The sequence below is a fragment of the Gymnoscopelus microlampas genome (assembly GCF_963454915.1).
Source record: "Gymnoscopelus microlampas genome assembly, chromosome: 15".
Taxonomy (NCBI): domain Eukaryota; kingdom Metazoa; phylum Chordata; class Actinopteri; order Myctophiformes; family Myctophidae; genus Gymnoscopelus; species Gymnoscopelus microlampas.
Genome location: NC_139952.1, coordinates 42,148,470 through 42,171,184, shown reverse-complemented (window position 1 = coordinate 42,171,184; position 22,715 = coordinate 42,148,470). Strand labels below are relative to the sequence as shown.

The window sequence follows — 22,715 nt, the reverse complement described above, 5'->3', positions numbered from 1 at the left end:
GCATGCAGGGGGGGGTAATGGGGGTATCATTCTAGTAGATAATTTGCCAATAAGAAAAGCTTGGCACTGCATGTGTTCTCTCTCTCTCTCTATGCTCGCGTTGTCTTTTCTTCCCTGCAGAACCATGGAGTCTGAACGGCTGTGACAGCCAGCGCTGCCGTAGGAAGCACACGATGGGACATGTCATCTTACATTCCCATGTCTATATCGCCGTACAAGGGGGAGAGGGGGGGGGGGGAGCCCTATCATTAACATTACCTCTATGATACACTTGCAGTTTGAGTGTTTTTCCATACGGTATCTATGCTTCATGGACATTTCTGTTCCTGTGTGTGCGTGTATGCGTGTGAGCATAGAAAAGGTGAAGGAGAGTGTAGGGAAATTCAGTTAACGGTTGTCAGCACACACTGCGGCGCAAACCATCGTCTCTAACTGATGAGAAACTTCTGGGAAAAATTCACACACAATTCAATTCATTCCCCACTTGCATAAGGAGCGTACTGTAGCTGGTTTTTTTTGTGTGTGTATGGTTTGTGCCTTAGTATTACTTTCCTGTACTTTCCCCGACCGTGTGCAGCAGAGACAGAACTCGTTAAGACGAAAAAGTACAGCGCAATATATATCGTCTCTGTCGGGTGGAAACCTCATAATGTAAAAAAACTGTAACTTTTCAGGGCTCAAATTCAAAAGCAGCAAAAGTAGCAGATCTACAAGCTCGAAAAGCGTCGCTTCGCACCGCGTTTCGAGCTTGTAGATCTGCTTCATTGATGCTTTTGTGTGAAGCTTTGTTATCAAGTAGGGGCGTTAATTTAATGAAAAAAGAGATAAGAGGTTTTTTCTGCCCGACAACGATGATATCCACTAACGTGTTGGTTCTCAAAGTGGGGTCCGGGGACCCCCAGGGGTACTTGAGGGGGTTCCAGGGGGTACCCAGCTAAATGATGGACAGGAACCAAATGGACCCTTATGGGTCTGTAACTCTGAGAGTGTACAAATGGAACCAAAGTCTGTAACTCTGAGAGTGTACAAATGGAACCAAATGGACCCTAACGGGTCCATTTGGTTCCATTTGTACACTCTCAGAGTTAGATTAACATTGATTTTACAATATGAATTGGGGTCCCAGAGATAGAAATGCCATTAAATGGGGGTCCGTAGCCTAATGCATGTCAAACTGGGGGTCCTTGAAATTAAAATGGTTGAGAATCACTGCTAGAGCCGTAAAATAATCTTCTTTTATGGGGGTCCCTGGCATATCTATTCAAATGGGGGTCCGCGGGCTAATAAGTGTCAATTTGGGTGTCCTTGACATGAAAAAGTTTGAGAACCACTGCACTAACCTGTTCCGTGGGTGAAGTTGCGTATGGTAGATTGCGTATGGCGTATCGTGTTTTTTTGGTGCGTTTTGTGTCTTTATTACTTTTCTATACTTTCCGACCGTCTGCAGCGGACAGAACTCTTTAAGACGAAAAAAGTACTGCGGCAAATATATCCACTCACCTTTGGCGTCGGTGAAGTTGCGTATGCTGAGGATGTTGTTGGCGTCCGGGTAGTGGTTCTGCTTGGTGTAGGGCGTCTTCTCCGGGGTGTCCTGGAGCTGCATGGTCACCTCCTCCAGCTCCTTGTCCAACTGGACATCAACAACAACAACAACAGGGTTAACCTCCTCGACTAAAACGATGACAATTATTTTTTTCGTCAACTACATTTTTTCACGGATGAAAACGAAATAAAAGCTAAGCTATGACGACCAGTGGCGTGCACAGACATTTTGAGGGGCAGGTGCTCAAGTAAATTATAATTTTTTTGTTTACTTGGTCTGCTCTTTTTTTCCCTCTACACCTATACCTCTTTGCCAAAAATAGCCGATCTACAAGCCCACAACGCCTCGCAGTGCGAGGCGTTGTGGGCTTGTAGATCGGCTATTTTTGGCTAAAGTTCTCCTCAGAAAAGGGATGCTAGGTTTCGAGTGGTTATGGTAAAAAGAAAAATCATATCACATAAAGATTTGACCCCCTGTAGTAACTCTGAGGACCCCCTAGGGGTCCCGGACCCCCTGTTGAAGACCCCTGCTGTAAACTGAAGAAAAAGCACTTCTGGTCAAGAGGACAAAGGGCAGGTGCTCTAGCACCACCTAGAGTCTATCTGTGCACGTCCCTGATGACGACTAAAACTGGGACTGAATGTATTGACAATTTCGTCAACAAATAAAAACGAGACTAAAATGTTAGTGAGGGACTCACTAGTGGAAGAGAAGAGATCCAGTAGAACTAAAAGACGAGTCGTTTTATGCTTGGGTGTTGCGCTCTGACAATAGCAGATCTACAAGCGTTGTGAGCTTGTAGATTGGCTATTATCAGCATGCAACCAAGTGTAAAATCAGGAATTACGACGCCATCAAGGCAAATCCAAATGTAGATGTTTTCCTGTACCTCCGTGCTTTTTTACATTTTGTGACTAATCAAGTATTCAGTCAATAATCAAAGAAACATGTCAATATGACGCATGTCAAAAAGACTGTTCCGAGGTCGCCGGATTTGACCGGGTCCGACTATACTTGTTGTACCGAACGTTCTTGTATTCCACAAAGAAAACGGCGATGTTCTGATCCGGAGTTTGATGTGCTGTCAAGTTCATTGGTCTCGCCTTTATCCCAATTAAATTAATAACACAACTGCAGGGGTATTAATAATGTAGATAAAACTGTCACAAGGACATCTTATCCCCATCGTTTTTATTTAGCACTCATGCTAAATTAATCGTCAATTGGATTAATTTAATTAACCCATTCGATCCGGGAACGCATCTGCCATTTTAGATTTATTTGGCTATTAGAAAATAGCAGATACAAGCTCATAGCACGGCACAGAGTGCCGCGCTATGAGCTTGTATATCTGCTATTTTTTGCAAATCTTTGCAAATCTTTGAATATATATTTTTTAAAGCGAACATTTGTAAAATATGTTGCTCTAGGGACCCCCAGAAGCAAAGATTTGAGGTACAAATGTTGGCTTTAAAAAATATCTATATATTCAAAGATTTGCACACATTTTCAGGATTTTTCCAAAAATGGAAGATCTACAAGCTCATAGCACGGCCCTCGGTGCCGCCCTATGAGCTTGTATATCTGCTATTTTCGAATAGCCAAGGAGATCTAAAAATGACAGAGATGCAACCCCGGATTGAATGGGCTAAGAATGAATGAAAGAGATTGGCTCCTGTAACCGCGGCTGACACGGCAAACACAGCAGGATTCAGAATGAGTTTTTTTTTAGGGGTTACAGTGTGGTGCCAATAATTCAAATGCCTCCGGTTACATAAGGATCCTTATGCCGCTCCTAATTTAAAGCACATTTCACGGTCCTCTATAGTCTCTCTATCTCTCAAAATGTGTATATCGTTGCTGTCAGGGCAGAAACCTCCTATCCCGTTAAATTAACGCCCTACTTGATCACGCTACAGCGCCACACAAAAGCATCAAAAGTAGCAGTATTATTTTTTGACATTTCTAGCCAGATTTTGAGGAATAACTCATTTTAAATGAACACTATATATATATATAGGTGTATAGGCTACAGTAGTTTTCATGAAGAAAAAACATTGTCCACATACAATCCAGTAAAATTAATAGTTATCAAAGCGAAATTTGCAGATGCAGTTAAGTCAGAAATGCAACTTGCATGGATTTCTACACAGAGGGCAATTCCTTCAACATCAAATGCTGCATTCAAGATCAGGAGAGTTTGGAAAAGGCAATTCTTTTGAACGCTGCCTTCGGGTACGGCATGGAAAGGGGGCATTTGAATTTCTTTCACCATAGTACAGTAAATGCTGTCCGGAGAGAGGGCACTTTTTGCAGACGGGTAAAAGGGCAGTGGGCTTGAGCCCCCTTTGATGTCTACAGTATGTGTGTTCGTGTCTGCCCCAAAGACATTTATTTCCTGTTCAAAGTGAGAGAGGCAAGGAGGAGAGTTGCAACTCGTCACCACCAGAGATCTGGGAGAAATCCTGTGGAATTGCCTTTGAATTCTCCCCTCATTTCATTCAATGCCAGTGCGATGGTAGCACGTGGCAGCTTCAGGAAATGAAATTGAGAAACGTTTTAGACACGAGGGCCGTTAACTAGTTTTGCCCTCCTCCGAGATCACTCGTGAAAAAATGAGTAGTCGTTAGAAGATGAGAGGTTCAACAAGAGATCTCAAAGCAAAAGCAAAAAAAGAGGAACGTTAATGAATTGACTAAACTGTACTGTCGCAGCCACTTTTGGAGAAGGTGTTTGCAAAACTAAATAGGACTTTAAAGCCCAATTCATGCTACAAAGTGCGACCGACTTGACCGACAAAAGTGATGTCAAAACGATCTTAAAAAAAGTGTCGCAGAGCACACTATCGGTTGCAGACGCTGCATAAGATGCTGTGTATTGTGATTGGTTAGAAAGATGCGTGAGACTACCGTATAAATCAGACGTAACTCTTAGCTCGTAACTTCTAAACCTAACCTCTAAATGCCTAATAGTACTATCCCTGACCCTGACCTGACTCTTGTCCTAATCGTATAACCGCTTGAACCCCAGCATATACTGGATATTCTGTGGGTAACATTAGCCCAAAAATTGCAGATGTCGATCGACAGACACTCGTCCCTCAAAGCATAAATTGAACCTCAACTCTCTGTAACTGTGACAATTTTTTTTTGGCGACTACCTTTTTTCACTGACGAAAACAAAATAAAAACGCAATAAAAACTAGTTTATGATGACTAAATATATTGACAATTTTGTCAACAAATAAAAACTAGCCTAAAATGTTAGTGAAGGACGAGTGGAGAAGAGATCCAGTAGAACTAAAAGACAAGTCATTTCATGTTTGGTTGAGCTCGGGTGTTGCACTGAAAAAAGCCGATCTACAAGCTCACAGCGCGTCGCGCCGCGACGTGTTGTGAGCTTGTAGATCGGCCATTTTCAGCATGCAACCAAGTGTAAAATCAGCCATTACGACGCCATCAAGGCACCGCCAAAACACATTTTAGTCGACTAAATCAACTGTAGATTTAGTCGACTAAAATCTTATGATATTTAGTCGACTAAAACTAGACAAAAACTAAAATATTTCAGATGACAAAAATATGACTAAAACTAAATGGAATTTTATTCAAAAGACTAAAACCAGATCATGTCAAAATCAACACTGCTCAGACCTCGGTTATCCTCATGCGCAGCCGGTGGTTGTCGGTCTGCAGGCCGTCCAGACGGGAGGTGTTGGCGTGGTTGACGCTGGTGACGGAGGTGGAGGTCTTGGAGTCCTCCTTCTTGGGGTTCTTGGTGACGTTCAGCCTGCGGGTGGCCGCGTCCGGATTGGTCCTCATGGTGATGAACTATGGCGGAGGGAAAGGAGGGAGGGGGAGTTAATGGGATTTTTTAAACCCATTCAATCTGGGAACGCTTCTTTTGTCGTCATTTTAGATTTTAGCTATAACTATACTACTAACTATTTTTGGGGCGGTGTAGCCGCCCCCTATAAGTGAGTTTTGGACACTGACCAAAAAATTTGTGTACCCCCTAACCCTTCCATTGTTAATGCAAATCGATACTTTTTTCATATCAGCCAATCACATTACAGCTGGTGTCATCACCACTAACTGTAATGTGATTGGCTGACTTTGCAAATTCAGGACTGTGATTGGCTAGCGAAACACATGACACATGTGCAGCCCTATGAATAGCAGTATGGACTTTAAAAAAAGGGATTTATCCTTTTTTTAAAGTGAGTCATGTTGTGATGACCACACACCGCCCACTTCACACTGGGTGTGATTTTTTACATACTTTGGCTGTTAGCACATCGGGTGCTAGAGATGTATTAAAATATTATACGTTCAGTGCCTGCATTCCTTCCATCCACTTACGTTGATACGTTTCGTGCTGTAGAAGCCCCGACGCGGAGGTGCATGTAAACAAAGCGTGCGTGCGAGACGGCGGAGGGTCCCGACTAATGCCTGGAACAATAATATTTCTAACGATCCATCCATTGCAGAGTGATCGCCGATCGAAAACGGCTTCCACCACGTTAAAAAGAAATGGAGATATTAAGCTTTTAGTCAAGAAGTTAACATTGGAGCGGACGACCGGAAGCATTTTTGACATGGATCCACATCCGGCCTCTCCTTCTCAGAGACTCACTCCTTGGATGATCCCAAAGTTTCGTTAGAGCGCCCCACGTATAAAAAAAAGGGTCAAAAACGGTCCGGACCGTTTATGGCACATGATGCATGGATTCTCAAAAACGGTCCGGACCGTTTTTGGCACACAATGTGTTAAAAAAATAGCAGATCTGCTCAACCGAGTGCCGTGCAACGAGCTTGTAGATTTGCTATTTTTTTTTTACAAATCTTGAACATTGTGTGTTGAATACATATATATATTTTTAAACAACATTTTTAACTCAAATCTTTGCTTCTGGGGGGTCCCTAGAACAACATATTTTGATGGGGATCGGCAGCCAAAAACATATAATTTTGGGTGGTCCTTGACAAGAAAAAGTTTGGGCACCACTGATATAGCAACAATAGTTTTTCAGAAAAATTAAGACATTTGTAGTGACATTTGACAGTTACAAATGTTCGCTTTAAAAAACTATACATTAAAAGATTTGCACACATTTTCATGACTGTTCAAAAATAGCAGATATACAAGCTCATAGCGCGGCACTGAGTGCCGCGATATGAGCTTGTATATCTGCTATTTTTGAATAGCCAAAGAAATCTAAAATGACAGCATGAAGCAAGCATCGGGAGCAATTAGGGGTTCAGTGTCTGGCTCAAGGACATTTTGACACTAACTCTGGGGAGGGGAGCCCGGGATCGAACTGGCGTCCGCTCTACCTCCTGAGCCACTGCCGCCTACAGAGACTCACTCTGCTATACGGAGACTCAAATACACCAGTTCTCAGTGTGGACTGGGGGGAGTTTAAGGGGGTCCCCAGCCAAATGAGATGATGCATGAGAACTGGCGCACACACAGACAGATCTGGCTGCACAGAGATAAAAAAATTACTTTGATTTAGATGTAGGAGCCGTCTCCACAGAAAGTGCTTTATGAGCGGGGGGACACTTTGCATATCGTTGCTGTCGGGGCAGAAACCTCTTATCTCCATATTCTGACTTTATGTGTATTTTCTTTCGTAAATGAACGACCTACAGCGTCACATCAAAAGTTGCAGATCTCCAAGCTTGAAACGCGACGCGCTTTCAGCTACTTTAGCTACTACTACAGCTACTTTACTTCTATTATGTTAATGTATTTCTATTACAGCGTTGATACTTTTACTTAACCCATTAAGACCTGGAACTTTGTCATTTTTAGATTTGAGCTAAAAAAGCATTATTTTACACTTTGGGCTATTCAAAAATAGCAGATATACAAGCTCATAGCGCGGCACCGAGTGCCGCGCTACGAGCTTGTAGATCTGCTATTTTTGAAAATTCGTGAAAATGTGTGCAAATCTTTGAATATATATATTTTTAAGCGAACATTTTTAACTAAAATCTTTGCTTCTGGGGGGTGTCCCTGGAACAAAATATTTTGATGGGGGTCCGCGGCCAAATACATATAATTTTGGGGGTCCTTGACATGAAAAAGATTGAGCACCACTGATATAGAAACATACATTTTTCAGAATACTGTTGAGATTTAGGAGACATGTAGAATCGGCTTCAGGTCTCAATGGGTTAAGTTAAAAAAAATGGTACTATTTCCACCGCTGGCTGTGTGTGTTTTTCTGTTGGAGATGAAGATGAATATCGCTGAGCGGATAATAAAAGACAAGTATTATTAAACTGGGAGGTCCTGATGTGACCGTGGCGACACTGACCTTGGGTACGAAGACCAGGCAGAGGGTGATGGTGCTGCAGAAGATGATGACCAGCGCCACGATGCAGAACTGGACGTTGGGCTGATCGCGCGTCAGGAAGGCCACGGTGGCGCCGATGATGCACATGATGCCCACGTTGTACACGCTCATCCCGATGTACTTGCTGTCGTTGAGCGCCGGGATGCTCACGTTCCTGGTCTCCCAGGCCAGGAAGCATCCAAACAGCTGGAGATGGAAAGAGAGATTTTTTTTAACACTTTACTTAAAGGACAACTTTGTTTTTTTACAACCAAGGTTTATATTTTAGCTTGTAATTAAAGTAAATAAAAGATGAGTGTTAAAACATTTTTTTTTACTGCTTTCTATAGTTTTAGCAATTTTCGCGATCTTTTTTACAGTGGGCGGGGGCATTCTGTCCGGTGGCTAAATATGTATTTTTTTTACACAATAACCCCGCGTTTTCTTTATTATTATTTACAGTAGCTCTTCTAGCCCCCAATAACTCACATCTGGCCATCAAAGACCACAGGATCTTTTTTATTGTGTAAAAAAAGGCATATTTAGCCACCGGACAGAATGCCCCCGCCCACTGTAAAAAATGACGCGAAAATTGCTAAAACTATAGAAAGCTGTAAATGAAAAAAAAATAACACTCATCTTTTATTTACTTTAATTACAAGCTAAAATATAAACCTTGGTTGTAAAAAAACAAAGTTGTCCTTTAATATTATTCTGTGTTTTATTCGGTTGCCTTGTTCTGTTCCGTTTTGATCTGCACGGCACTTTGGTCGACCTTGGTGGTTTGAAATGCGCTCCATAAATAAACCTTGAGTTGAGGTGAGAACTGCTATAGAGTGTTGTTTGTTCAGTAACAGGGGTCCCCTGTCTGTTCTCTCAGACAGGGCTCCTGTCTGAGAGAACTCAGACAGCATACAGATTAAACAAGTGAAATTGTAAGTTATGACACAAATAAATAATTAGACAACATTTTCACTGGAACACTATAAAATTGAAGCCTGATCAAATGGGCGATCTCTCCGGATTTGATTACATTTGTAACCCGACTGAACATGTATTTCCTGTTTATTTAAAGAGCTGAGAGATGGGGAGATCCCTGTTATTGAACAAACACTCCATGGCTGAGATTAATCTGAAACTTGAGCTTTAACATTGCAACCCCAAAAGCCTTTTTTTGTTTTAACCAAAACAAATATCACACCGCCTTTAAAACCCTTTTTCTTTTGTTTTGTTCATTTTTGGCAGGACTAAATGTACCAGAGAGGAGAGGAAAAACAAAAGGGGTGAAAGCATGGGCAGACAACAGAGAACAGATTGTTTTCTGCATGAAATTAAAACGCCGACATCAGCCTGAGAAGCTGTACGTTGTTGAGCGGAGTCTCTCAGGGTTCTATACTAGTGTCCTTTCTGTTTTCGCTCTACATAATAAATATCTTAGCTGAAAATAGCAGATTGACAAGCTCACAATGCATTGCAGGGGTTTAAGTGGTTAAAGGTGGATTTTATCACTTGTTGTTTTGCTTTGTTAAATATCATAATATTATGATGATATGTCACTATAACGGTAATCTCTCAAGAACAGATTCTGCTCTGCGTTTGAATCTGTCAGTAGCCGTGTTGACACCCTTCACCCTTGCAGATCTACTACTTTTGATGCCTTTTGTGTGTCACTGCAGTATGATCAAAGTAGGGCGTTAATTTACGGGAAAAAAACACAAAAAGTTAGCATATGGAGATAGGAGGTCTCTGCCCGACAGCAACAAATACAGTCATGTTTTAATGTACGTTACAATACATGTTTTAGACCCTATTTGAACTGCAAGTACTGCAACTTTACACTTCACCTCAGTTTACAAAAAAAAGGTCAAAATAAATGCCCATCCCTATAAGTCCTATACATATGGCTTAAGTGCCTAACCCTTTAAGACCGAGAACGCATCTGTGTAATTTTAAGATTTCTTTGGCTATATAAAACTGCCGCGTTATGAGCTTGTAGATCTGCAATTATTTTTGAAAAATCGTGAAAATGTGTGCAAATCTTTAGTTTGAATATATATATACTTTTGAAAAATAGAACGTTTTTAACTCAAATCTTTGCTTCTGGGGATTTTACAAAATAATGTTTTCTAAATCCTAACAGTTTTTTCTTCCTAAAGTTGTTTTACTTATGTTGCTATGTTATCAATGGTTTTAAAACTTTTTTCATGTCAAGGACCCCCAAAATAATATGTATTTGACAACGGACCCCCTCCCATCTAAAAATATTTTGTTCCAGGGACCCCCAGAAGCAAAGATTTGAGTTAAAAATGTATATAAAAGATTTGCACAAATTTCATCTAATAGCAGATGTACAAGCTCATAGCGTGGCACTCGGTGCCGCGCTATGAGCTTGTATATCTGCTATTTTTTGAATAGCCAAAGAAATCTAAAAATGACACACAGATGCGTTCCCCGGTCTTAAAGAGTTAACAAGGCGAGAGTGTCCCGAGTGTCATTGGAGAAGGTAAAGCTAAAATGACCCAAATACAGTTATACAGCAGAGAGTGCAGCAGTCTATCCACCGTCCCATAAAAGCTTTATTCGGTCAGAGAGATGCTTGCGTCTCTTGGACCATTAGTCACTTCAGAGCGGCCGCTGAATAATTTAGGGTGGGCTACGGTATGAAAGGTGGGCCGCCTGCCTGCCTGCTTATCTCGAGTCTTAATCAGTGGAGGGACTTAAGTAAAAGTATCAATGAGCTTGTATCTGCTATTTTTGAATAGCCGAAGTGTAAAATAATGTTTTTTTTTTGCTCAAATCAAAAAGTGACACAGATGCAGCCCAGGTCTTAATTGGTTAACAGGGGGGGGTAGGAAAATCAGGATTATTATTGTTTTTTTTACATTAACCACTTGAACCCTAACATTCATCCATATTCTGGGGGGGAACATTCGCCAAAAATAGCAGATTTTGATGTCCTCAAAACTATTATAATACCAACACACGTTATGCGTTATGAGCTTGTAGATCTGCAATTTTCAAACATTTTAGTACTTTTACTTTTGGTACTCTAAGTACGTTTTGATACCAATACTTTTTTTTTGTTGTACTCAAATAAATTTAGAATTCCAGACTTTTACCTGTAAAAGAGTACTTCTACATTGCAGTAAACATTTGAGTACTTTTTCCACAACTGTCTGGAACACAGTTCTTACATGACACAATCTAAAATCCCCCCTATGGGAAATCCAATGCAAAAAAACAACGCTGTGACCCAAGGGGATAGATATAGCGCCCTCTAGCGGCCGTGATGTCTAGACGTCGGCGCTCTCTACGGGACTTTGTGACTTTGTTCCACAGTGTGGGAGCCAGAAGGGAAAAGAGTCTGGGACGCTCTGGAGCCTTTACAGACCAGCCCTGAGCCCCATCTGGCACACAGCTCTTTGATTTGTTTCTCTCTCTCACTCTCTGTTCTTTCACTTTATTTTGCACGTCACTCTGTTGCTCTAGTTCTGTCTTCTCCCCCCTCTCTCTCTCTCTCTCTCTCTCTCTCTCTCTCTCTCTCTCTCTCTCTCTCCCCCCCAGCCATAAGTGAAGTGAGGTCTGCATAATTTACATTCAGTTCTAGTTTACTGGGAGACACAAACAGATTGAAAAAATGGGGCCAAAAGAAAAGGGAAGTTTTGATGATGAAGCGAGTCAGTGTCAGTCTGGGGGCTCCAACTAGAGGGGTCACTGAGTTGGCCTTATATGACTGAGACACACACTGACACACACACACACACACACACACACGCACGCACGCACGCACGCTCCTCTCTCACCATGAGCAGGCCCTTGTAGGCGTAGACGATGCTCAGCCAAATGGTCATGTGGGTGTTCTCACAGTGTTCCAAGAAGGGACGGATGGCGATGTCTCGTCCCTGCGGATCCGGCTGCCAACGCACACACGCACGCACGCACGCACGCACGCACGCACACACACACACACACACACACGCACACAAACACACCAAGAAGAAAGAGAGGTTAGTACAACAGCCGATACGCACACATTTTAATTTCTTTATCTGAATCCACATTTATAAAGTACATTACTAGGGCCTAAAATTTTCTTAAGTTGCTTCTGATGTCCTTTACACTGAAATAACCGATGTCTCAGTGCATGAATCCAAACAAGTTCAGAATGTACAGAATGTAAACAACACACATGAACGTATTCACTGTCAACATACAGTAGGTCATACGCTTCCGTTTGCCGTGTTACCGACACCGTAAAAGATGGGTACAGAAAGCACCTTTTCCTCCAAATAGATCGGAGATTGAGCACTATTTTGCAAGCTGCTTTGCTTTACACTTGGACAACTTCACAATCCTCAAGCCCCCGACCACCAGCCTGTGGACATGACCCCAAGCTGCCACATATAAAAGCAATGAGCTGACACTTATAGTCTAAATGTATAATGGCTTGTACTAATGGTTGGTATTCTACTTGTTTAGTTTACTTTACTCGTTTAGTTCCTCTAAACTTGAGTCAAACACACAGCCAACTTCCAATAGGAAAACCTCTCTGCTGTTCGTCAATCACAATGACGCCCGGTGTATTTGCAGGTATATTTATACATGGGGGTCATTGCATTGAAACATTTCTGGTTTCACACAGGATTTTTCGTTAAAACACACACACACACACACACACACACACACACACACACACACACACACACACACACACACACACACACACACACACACACACACACACACACACACACACACACACACACACACACACACACACACACACACACACACACACACACACATTAACTTTTTATGTATATATTTTTTTAGTAAATGAATGCCCTACTGTACTTCACCATACAAGAGAGTTGCACAAAAGTGGTGAAAATAGCCGATCTACCAGCTTGCGACGCGGTGCGTTGCAAGCTGGTAGATCGGCTATTTTGCCAATGTCAATGCATTGGCAATTTTCATTGTTTTAAAAGTAATTATAAATTAAAACTGCAAGCAGCAAAACAAAAATAGGAACCGGTTTGGACATTCTACCCAAGTAAACAACGATACTTAATATTGCAAAAGAAAGAAGTAAAAACCTTCCCTCCTCGAGTAACAATAAACCACGGATAAGAGCCGAAGACAGACAGACAGACAGACAGACAGACAGACAAAACATTCCCTGTACACTCCCCTCTGTAGTTCATAAACCAAGCTATTAGCCCTGTTTCCTCACCGCTTGAGTAGAGCAAACCAAGGATCTACACTTGGTTATAATAATTGCCTTTATATCCATACTGTATACTTTACATTAATTCACACAGGAGGCTTAAACAGAAACCCCCCACAGCAATATTACAACAGCAAACAGCTAATCAACCAGACTGGCATTTACTGCTATGTGTTGTGTTGCTTTTGGCTGAAGGGTGTATTGATTAATGTTACACTTCATCTGTCTACGTCGGTGGTGTAAAGTAACTAAGTACATTTACTCAAGTACTGTAAACTTTTGAGATATTTGAACTTTACTTGAGTATTTCCAATTTCCAATACTTTTACTTCTACTCCACTACATCTCGTAGGAAAATATTGTACTTTTACTTCACACTCGGCTATTTTCAGCAACAAAAAAAAATTCAGCCTTCCCCACAATAACAGAAAACAGAAAATATACTAGTATAGAGCCCTGAGGAACTCCGGTCAACCATCAGAGGGTTTAAGTGGTTAAATAATAATATTCGGTTCGATTGGGTGACATATATAAAATGTGCTTTTTGATGAATCAATAAAAGTAATCAACAGAATACAGTGGCGGAAAGTACATTTATTTAAGTACTGTACTTAAGTATAATGTTTAGCTATTTGTACTTTACTTGAGTATTTCCAATTTCCAATACTTTTACTCCACTACATCTCAGAGACAAATATTGCACTTTTACTCCACTACAATTATTCTGGTCAGACCCCTCCCCCCCATCATCTCCTGATGGTCCGTTATAAGAAAGCCATGTGTGCCGTGACCCTGATTTCAAGACGATTCCATGCTCTAATGCTCATGAACTTCTTCTCACCCATGTTTAATACAGTGTGTATATACTGAGACACACACACACACACACACACACGCACACACGCACACACGCACACACCATTGCCCCAGGTGTCTGGCTTCTGATTTATTGTTTTCCCTAATGTTTTGATTGAGAGAGAGGGAGAGAGAGAGAGAGAGAGAGAGAGAGAGAGAGAGAGAGAGAGAGAGAGAGAGAGAGAGAGAGAGAGAGAGAGAGAGAGAGAGAGAGAGAGAGAGAGAGAGAGAGAGATGCATTTTCACCGCACTGATATCTGCCCCCCCCAGGTGTTAATTTGGCCTGTAAGTCACCTGTGTCATCAACAGAGAGGCAGACAGACACAGAAAGACAGAGAGAGTGTATGTGAGTGTGAGAGAGAGAGAGAGAGACTGGTTTGGAGGGATAGAACGAGGAGCAGCTGATGGAGTGAGAAAAAAAGGAAAGGGGGGGGTTGTTCATTAAATTAAGTTAATGAACAAGTTCCATTAGCGGCCGTCATTATAGCACCTGCAGCTAACAATGGATTTAAGAGCTCTAAGAGTGTCTCTCTGCTGCCCCCTGTGGCGCTTCCACGTACAGCGCTGCTGCAACTGTCCATTATTTCCTTAGACATTATTCTGTCAGTGATGGAAAAAAAGTACTGAAGTTTTCTACTTAAGTAAAAGTATCAATACTGCAATGTAGAAATACTCTGTTACAAGTAAAAGACCAGAATTCAAAATGTACTTGAGTAAAAGTACAAAAGTGTTGGTATCAAAATGTACTTAAAGTACCAAAAGTAGAAAGTACTCATTATGCAGAATGTCCCATTTCACAAGTTTTCTAGAGTATATCAAATGTACAAAAATCCTTTGAAAAAAAGCAGATCTACAAGCTCACAACACGACGCATCGCGACGCGTTGTGAGCTTGTAGATCGGCTCTTTTCAAATAGCCAAAGTTTAAGGGCTGAAGTTGTGTGCATGTTTTGTAAGCTAAATCTGCAATGTACAGTAACTAGTAACTAAAGTGGTCAAATAATAGTAATGGAGTAAAAGTACAATATTTGCCTCTGAGATGTAGTGGAGTAGAAGTAAAAGTATTGGGAATTGGAAATACTCAAGTAAAGTACAAATAACTCGAAATTGCACTTAAGTACAGTTCTTGAGTACATGCACTTAGTTACTTTCCACCACTGGTCAATGGGAATGGCACCCATTCATCATTGGCCTTCCCCTCTGGCCTTCATAGCTTTACATTAGACAGACAGAGCTATGAGATCACATTCACGGTGTAGATGCATCGTGCCTGGAAGCATTGTGTGTGTGTGTGTTACGTGACGTCATTACTGTACAGCGTCATGCTTCTATCTGGCGGCGGAAAGGACTATAAACATTGAATATTTAGTGTGCAGAAAAAGTACTCACATTTTCTACTGAAGTAAAAGTATCAATACTGCAATGTAGAAGTACTCTGTTACAAGTAAAAGGCCTGTGTTAGTGTAGACAGACAGTGAGAGCATCAGGATGCACCGAATACATCATTCATGCCGTCCTGCGCACGTTACAAAGCATCAAACGTTATCTGCCCGACCGCCCGGTGCATTCCCCCATGGGTGCTGCTTGGCTTCCTCCGTGTGGGTGCTCAGTCTCCGGGGTGTATACCCACGGGACCGGTGCACATCGTTCCTTGTTTAGTACAGATGTGCCCTTCCAAACGTTTCAGAGACCCTGCCATTTGGCACTTCAATTAAATTCAATTTCAATTCAATTTGTATTAAAGTGTCAAATCACAACAAGTTGTCTCAAGACACTTTACATGTATACAGAGAGACGACATTTTCCCAACCCTGAGCAAGCAATTTTTCAACGGTGGCAAATGAAAAACTCTCCCTTAACTGGGACGAGACATTACATGGGAGAAATAATCGACGTTAAGTTTCCAAACTTTTTGTGGGCAGTCTAGGGCAGGGGTCTTCAAAGTTTTCAGGCCAAGGACCCCCTATCTGAGAGAGAGATGAAGCAGGGACCCCCTCTACAATGTATAAAATTGTGTTTCAGATTAAACTTTCTTTGTTTACTTGGTCGGCTCTTTTTTCCCCCCTACACCAAACACCTCTTTGCCAAAAATAGCAGATCTACAAGCTCACAACGCCTCGCGTTCATATCCCACAAAGATTTGGCGGAACCCCTGTAGTAACTCTGAGGACCCCCTAGGGATCCCGGACCCCCTGTTGAAGACCCCTGGTCTAGGGACACACATCGACACATTGCTGGACTGGAATCGAACCTGGGACATTAACCAGGGGCTCTGGCAGCCTGCAGGCGGGGCTCACTAACCACTCAGCTATATGGACGCCTCCGCACACACACACACACACTCACGAAGCCACAGGAGAACTCTCTGCAGTGCGAGACCCCCGGTGGTCGCTCTCAAAACAGAAACACATTAAAACGTAAACGGCACGGCAGCGACGGCACTGTGAGGTGGAGGAGGGGGAGGGGGGGGGACCACCGGCCAGCCTCTAAAATAGCCCCCCATCATCATCATCATCATCATCGCGCCTCCTTGGCTGTCACGGCAGCGCAGCGCCTCCTCTCTCCATGACTGAAATGGGACATTGTGTCTTAAAAAAGGACATGCTGGAGGTTGAGTCGGGGAGGAAAAAAGTGGGGCAATATGTGGGGATGAGGATGACGCACGACGGAGGCTATTTTTACCCGGGAAACTGACATCGAGGAGGGGGGACACGGCGAGAAGGAGGAGGAGGAGGGCGGGGGGGGATTCTTGTAAGCCGCTGCCGCCTGGAAATTCCGGGCCGTTTCATCCCCAAAGCATCAAACAGTTGACTGAACTAGTGGGGAAACTAGCACGCTATGCCGCGCCGCATTAGCATGCACGCGGAAAACCGCTATATCATCGTCTCTGTCGGCTACAAAAGTAATATTTCTATCAATTAGACAAAGCGTGTCCCTTATCGGTTCAATAAGGCATTGGTTCTCAAAGTGGGGTCCGGGGACTCCCAGGGGTCCTTGGGGGGTCCCCAGCTAAACAAGTTAACATATCGTCACAATCATTTTAACCACTTTAACCATTATTGTATACTTTGACTATTCAAAAATAAGCAGATCTACAAGCTCATAGCACTGAGCTTGTAGATCTGCTATTTTTGAAAAGATCTTGAAAATGTGTGCAGCTCTTTGAATATATATATATATATATATATATTTTAAAGCCAACATTTGTAACTCATTTGTAACTCAAATATATATATATATATATATATATATATATATATATATATATATATATATATATATATATATATATCACTTTTTTCCCCTAAAAAAAACATTATTTTTACACTTTGGCTATTCAAAAATAGCAGATCTACAAGCTCATAGCGCGGCACCGAGTGCCGCGCTATGAGCTTGTAGATCTGCTATTTTTGAGAAATCGTAAAAATGTGTGCAAATCTTTTTTTTCCAAGTGAACATTTGTAACTCAAATCTTTAATTCTGGGGGGTCCCTGGAACAAAACATTTTGAGATGGCGGTCCGCGGCCAAATACATATCATTTTGACATGGTAAGGTTTGAGAACCACTGCAATAAGGGACACGTCTTTTAGTTTCCACAATAGTAAGTGACTTCCGTATTTCAAGGGACGGTTGGGCAACCCTGTAACTGTCAGCCATGTTGCTCCTTCTGACACAGACTGGGATAGACATGAGGAGGAGGAGGGGAGAGTCAGCTCAGGGAGCGTATAGGGAATAACAGGTAGACAGGAGACTGAGGGATGGAGAAATAGAGAGATGGAGGGATGGAGAGATGGAGAGAGAGAGAGAGAGAGAAAGAGAGAGGGACCAACAAGTGAGAGAGAGGAAATGGACAGCTCACTCACTGTCTTCCCTGCAGCTGTGTGCATGTGTGTGTGTGTGTGTGTGTGTGTGTGTGTGTGTGTGTGTGTGTGTGTGTGTGTGTGTGTGTGTGTGTGTGTGTGTGTGTGTGTGTGTGTGTGTGTGTGTGTGTGTGTGTGTGTGTGTGTGTGTGTGTGTGTGCGTGCGTGTGAGCGAGTGTGCGTGTGTACTTGTGTGTACTTTTGTTAGGGGCCAAATGTTCCCACAAGTATAGTAGACTTTGAGAAATAGACGTATTGAGGACATTTCTCCTGGCCCTCATCAGATAATGTTTAGTAAAAAAAGAAAACAGATTATTAGAGTTGCAAGCTTGTAAACCAGCTATGTTTTGCTTTAGGGTAAAAAAAAAAATGGCTTAAAAAAATAATAATAATGCATTCATAAAATCCTAAAACGCTGATGTCCTCACAACTATAACAATACGTGTGTGTGTGTGTGTGTGTGTGTGTGTGTGTGTGTGTGTGTGTGTGCGCACGTGTGCTCTATCTGGCAGTCACTGACAGACACTCTCCATCACTCGCTCTGGCAATTACAATGGAGATTCCACCATGGTGAGGGTGAGCGAGTGACAGAGAGAGAGAGAGAGAGAGAGAGAGAGAGAGAGAGAGAGAGAGAGAGAGAGAGACTGTCGGTACTCAGAGCCCGGCATTGGATTTCACGTCGGTCGATTTATGTCGGTGCGGTATTTATTTGTGGGGAAAAAAACAAAAAGTAAAAATAAACGACGATGGACAGCAGGAAAGGAGTAATAGGATATTCATTCTTATTTTTACTAACCACTTGATCCCTATAGCATCCCTATTCTGAGGAGAACTTCAGCCAAAAATATCAGATCTACAAGCTCAACGTGTTGTGAGCTTGTAGATCTGATATTATAGATCTGATATTATAGATCGGCCATTTACGGCAAAGAGATTTGTGTAGAGGAAAAAAGAGCAGACCAAGTACAGAGACAGTTTAAGTGGTTAAATGTCTGAAAATACACATTAACATGAATCCAACATACTGCTGATGACAGTGCTGTCAAACAAGTCTATGAAGCTATCTATGAAATCTATGGAAACCTTTAATCTGCAACACAATTTCATACAATATGTAGTGAGGGGGGTCCTGCTTCATCTGTCTCTCTCTCTCTCAGCTAGGGGGGCCGTTGGCCTGAAAAAAGACCACTGACCTATTATTATACACAGAGTATGGCCTATTTATGAAGGCTCACTGGAGCCCCCGGGGGTCAATGGGTGGCATGACGCTTGCCTTAAGCTCAGGGCCACTACCAGGCTCGCCACCTGTCTCCCTGGGCACCGTGACAGAGACACTCACCACCACGCCCCTGTTATCTTATAAAGATGTCTCACACACACACACACACACGCACACGCACACGCACACGCACACGCACACGCACACGCACACGCACACGCACACGCACGCGATGGTGCCAACTGTTCTTTCCTTGGACCCGTTTGTTTTTTCCAACAAAATATCGTGGCTGTCAGGTGGAAACCTCATGTGTCCAAAAGCGTTGCTTTTTATTATGATAAAACAAAGGGGAAAACAGCAGATCTACAAGCTCACAACGCGGCACAACGTGCCGCGTTGTGAGCTTGTAGATCTGCTGTTTTCACCACTTTTGTGCCACACTATAGTATGATGAAGTAGGACATTAATTTACAAAACATATATATACGATATAAAGATTAAATATGGAGATACAAGGTTCCTGCTTCGACAACAACCACAATATTCTTTTTTTACCGCAGTCTCAAAGTAGAACGCTGTTGTTATTAAGCCCACAGCGAAAGGTTACTTACAATAAACGTTGGAGATGACACAATCATGACAAATCTACTGTTATGTACCGTCGTCGTGTGTCAATTATGCATTATTGTAATCTGTTTTTCACGTTGTTGTCAGTGTTGCCAGATGCACGTGAAGCTAAATAACAAAAAAAAAAGGGGGAGCCGCTGGCGTGACAGCGGTATTCAGCGCACTTAGAAATGAATATGACAAAGACCAGAGGCTTGGTAAGAATGGATGGGAGATGAATGGGAGAAAAACATGTCAAAGAGATGAGCAAAATCGTTGCTGTCGGGCAGAAACCTCTCATCTCTAACTTTTTGTGTTCTTTTTTTTGGGTAAATGAACAACCTACTTCAGGGGTCTTCAAAGTTTTTCAAGCCAAGGACCCCCCCGAGCTGAGAGAGATTTAAGATTTAATTTGTATACAATCTAACTTTTATTTTTAACCTGGTTTGCTCTTTTTTCCCCTCTAGTCTACAACATACCTCGTTGCCAAAAATAGCAGATCTACAAGTTCACAACAAAGTTCTCCTCAGAAAAGGGATGCTAGGGTTCAAGAGGTTAAGAAAAAAGTCATATCACACAAAGATTTGGCGCCCCCCCCCCCCCCCCCCCCCCCCTGTTGTAACTGAGGATCCCCTAGGGGTTGAAGACCCCTGCTCTACTTGATCGTACTACAGCGTCAAACAAAAGCATCAAGAGTATAGCAGGACCACAGGGTTGGCGATGGACAGCAGGAAAGGACGTCCGCAAAACAAAAAAGAGATAAAGTGAGGAACAAAGGCGAGGAATGGAACAGTGAACGGTAAACCTGTTATTTTTTATAGTATATTGTTTAGAGTGATGCTATAGGTTTTTGGTCTACCTGTGATCCTATAGTTTACTGAGGCACTACACTGTCTCTATGCATTATGTAGAGAGACTGTATTATACTGTTGTGCAGAAACCTCTTATCTCCATATTTTAACTGTGTTTTTTTTGTAAATCATCCCCCTACTTGATCATACTACAGTACATAGGGGTGTGCCGTTACACTAATTTCACAACATCGATACGGTATATGTGGCACTTTTTAATATGAAAATATATGGGAGGGGGGGGGGGGAGCAAATGCAAACAAATACTTCTGTTTTTTTTTGTTTTTTGAAACAATATCCCCCCCCCCAAAACGATACATATCGTCACAAAAACGTATTGCGATATATTGCGGGACGATATATCGGCACACCCCTAATACTACAGTGTCACAGAAAAAAAGCATCAAAAGTAGCAGATCTGCGCTCGGGTGGCGCAGTGGTAAAGTCACTGCCCACCAACCACCACAGAGGTTGTGGGTTCAAAATCCACCGTGGTGCATCTGGCTTTGTCAATGGGCCCGTGTTCGGGGGAGGGAAGCCGGCCGGGGAGGAGGGTGATATCGGTCATTCATTTTGCACGTACTCCTATGGGCTGGGGGGGCGGCACCTGTCAGTGGGGAGTGTTGGGCGGGAGGAGTAGAACGAAGGCTCTACATCCTCCCGGTGGTTGCTCCTCCTCACTGGTAGGTGAGTCAGTAGGATACAACAGCAGTGACAACACAGAAATGTGTGTGGGGAGGAATTAATTGGCATAACGACTACATTGGACGTTGGACGGTGTCAAACAGGGGTAAAAAAATACTTGGCTACTCTAAATGTAAACGCATTGCCTCGCGCCACGTTTCGAGCCGCGTTTCGAGCTTGTAGAACTGCTACTTTAGATGCTTTTGTGTGACACCGTGGTATGATCTAAAATATGGAGATAAGAGGTTTGTATCTGTCAATGTGAACACAGCATCAGTGTGTAGACTGTAGAGACACATACACATCTTGGTGAAGAGCTGTGCTTGTGGTTAGGCTCATGGTGACAGCTGTCATGTTCACAATTACAGCCTTTGTATCTGTGGAGTGACGTGAGACTCGGCATGATGTCATCATCAGTCCATCAGTGAATATACAATTTACCCCCCCCCCCCCCCCCCCACCACCACCAATAGATTCCTATCCCCACTAGTGACAGAGCAAGGGCTCTATATCAGTGGTTTTCAACCTTTTTCATGCCAAGAACACCTAAATTGATATACATTTGTCCGCGGACCCCCATTTGAAAATGTTTTGTGCCAGGGACCCCCAGAAGCAAAGATATCAGTTCATTTTCGCTTTAAAAAATATAAACATTCAAAGATATGCACACCTTTTCAAGCGCTATGAGCTTGTATATCTGGTATTTTTGAATAGCCAAAGCTAAGTGGTCAAGGAGAGAGAGAGAGAGAGAGAGAGAGAGAGGAAATAGAGAGGAAATAGAGAGGAGGAGAGGGAGAGAGAGAGAAGAAGTAGCAGTAGCAGTATCTCAGGGAGTTGTGGTGGGGGGGGGGGGGTTAGGGTGCCCCCGGTGGAGGCTGACCTACATGCAGTGGCTCATGGAGGCCAGGGTTCCAGGGCAGGAAGTGGCCCGTGGCGCTCTGTACTCTGTGTGCCTTACATGGTGCTCATCCATCGCTCTGTCTCAATGGAACACAGGGTGTGTGCGTGTGCGTGTGTGTGTGTGTGTGCATGTGCGTGTGCGTGTGCGTGTGCGTGTGTGTGTGTGTGTGTGTGTGTGTGTGTGTGCGTGTGTGTGTGTAGTCCTATAGTCAGCCTGGCTGGCCGTCTAGAATCTTCCGCTCTGCTGCATCCCCACAAAATATTATTCTGGCTCACTTAAGAGGCAGGAACTCAGAGAGAGAGAGAGAGAGAGAGAGAGAGAGAGAGAGAGAGAGAGAGAGAGAGAGAGAGAGAGAGAGAGAGAGAAATAAGATAACTTAACATGCAGACCAGATAGAAATCCCCCCCTCCCCCCTCCCCACTCACACATGAATCCATTCAGTCATGAAATCTTGACCTGAAAACTCAGACGACCCCTCACTAACATCTAATTAGGGACACACAGCTGTTTTTTTTTTTATAACGTCGTAATCCCATTTGAGAGCTATATAATCCTTCTGTGAGGCATGCTGGCGGTCCCCGTACGACCATGTCAGGGACACCATCACAGGGGAATTGGCGTTCATC

The 22,715-nt window shown here is 42.9% G+C and overlaps 1 protein-coding gene across 1 annotated transcript in view; it reads right to left on the bottom strand.

Moving 5' to 3' along the window:
- The window catches only part of gabbr2 (gamma-aminobutyric acid (GABA) B receptor, 2), a gene marked incomplete at both ends in the record, with an annotated part of 378,941 nt that overhangs the window by 9,543 nt on the left and 346,683 nt on the right, over positions 1-22,715 (bottom strand). The window contains 4 exons of the mRNA XM_084080499.1: positions 1,501-1,630; positions 5,197-5,373; positions 7,869-8,093; positions 11,690-11,800. Of these exons, the coding sequence (XP_083936625.1) occupies positions 1,501-1,630; positions 5,197-5,373; positions 7,869-8,093; positions 11,690-11,800 (643 nt within the window). The remainder of the gene's footprint in view (positions 1-1,500; positions 1,631-5,196; positions 5,374-7,868; positions 8,094-11,689; positions 11,801-22,715) is intronic.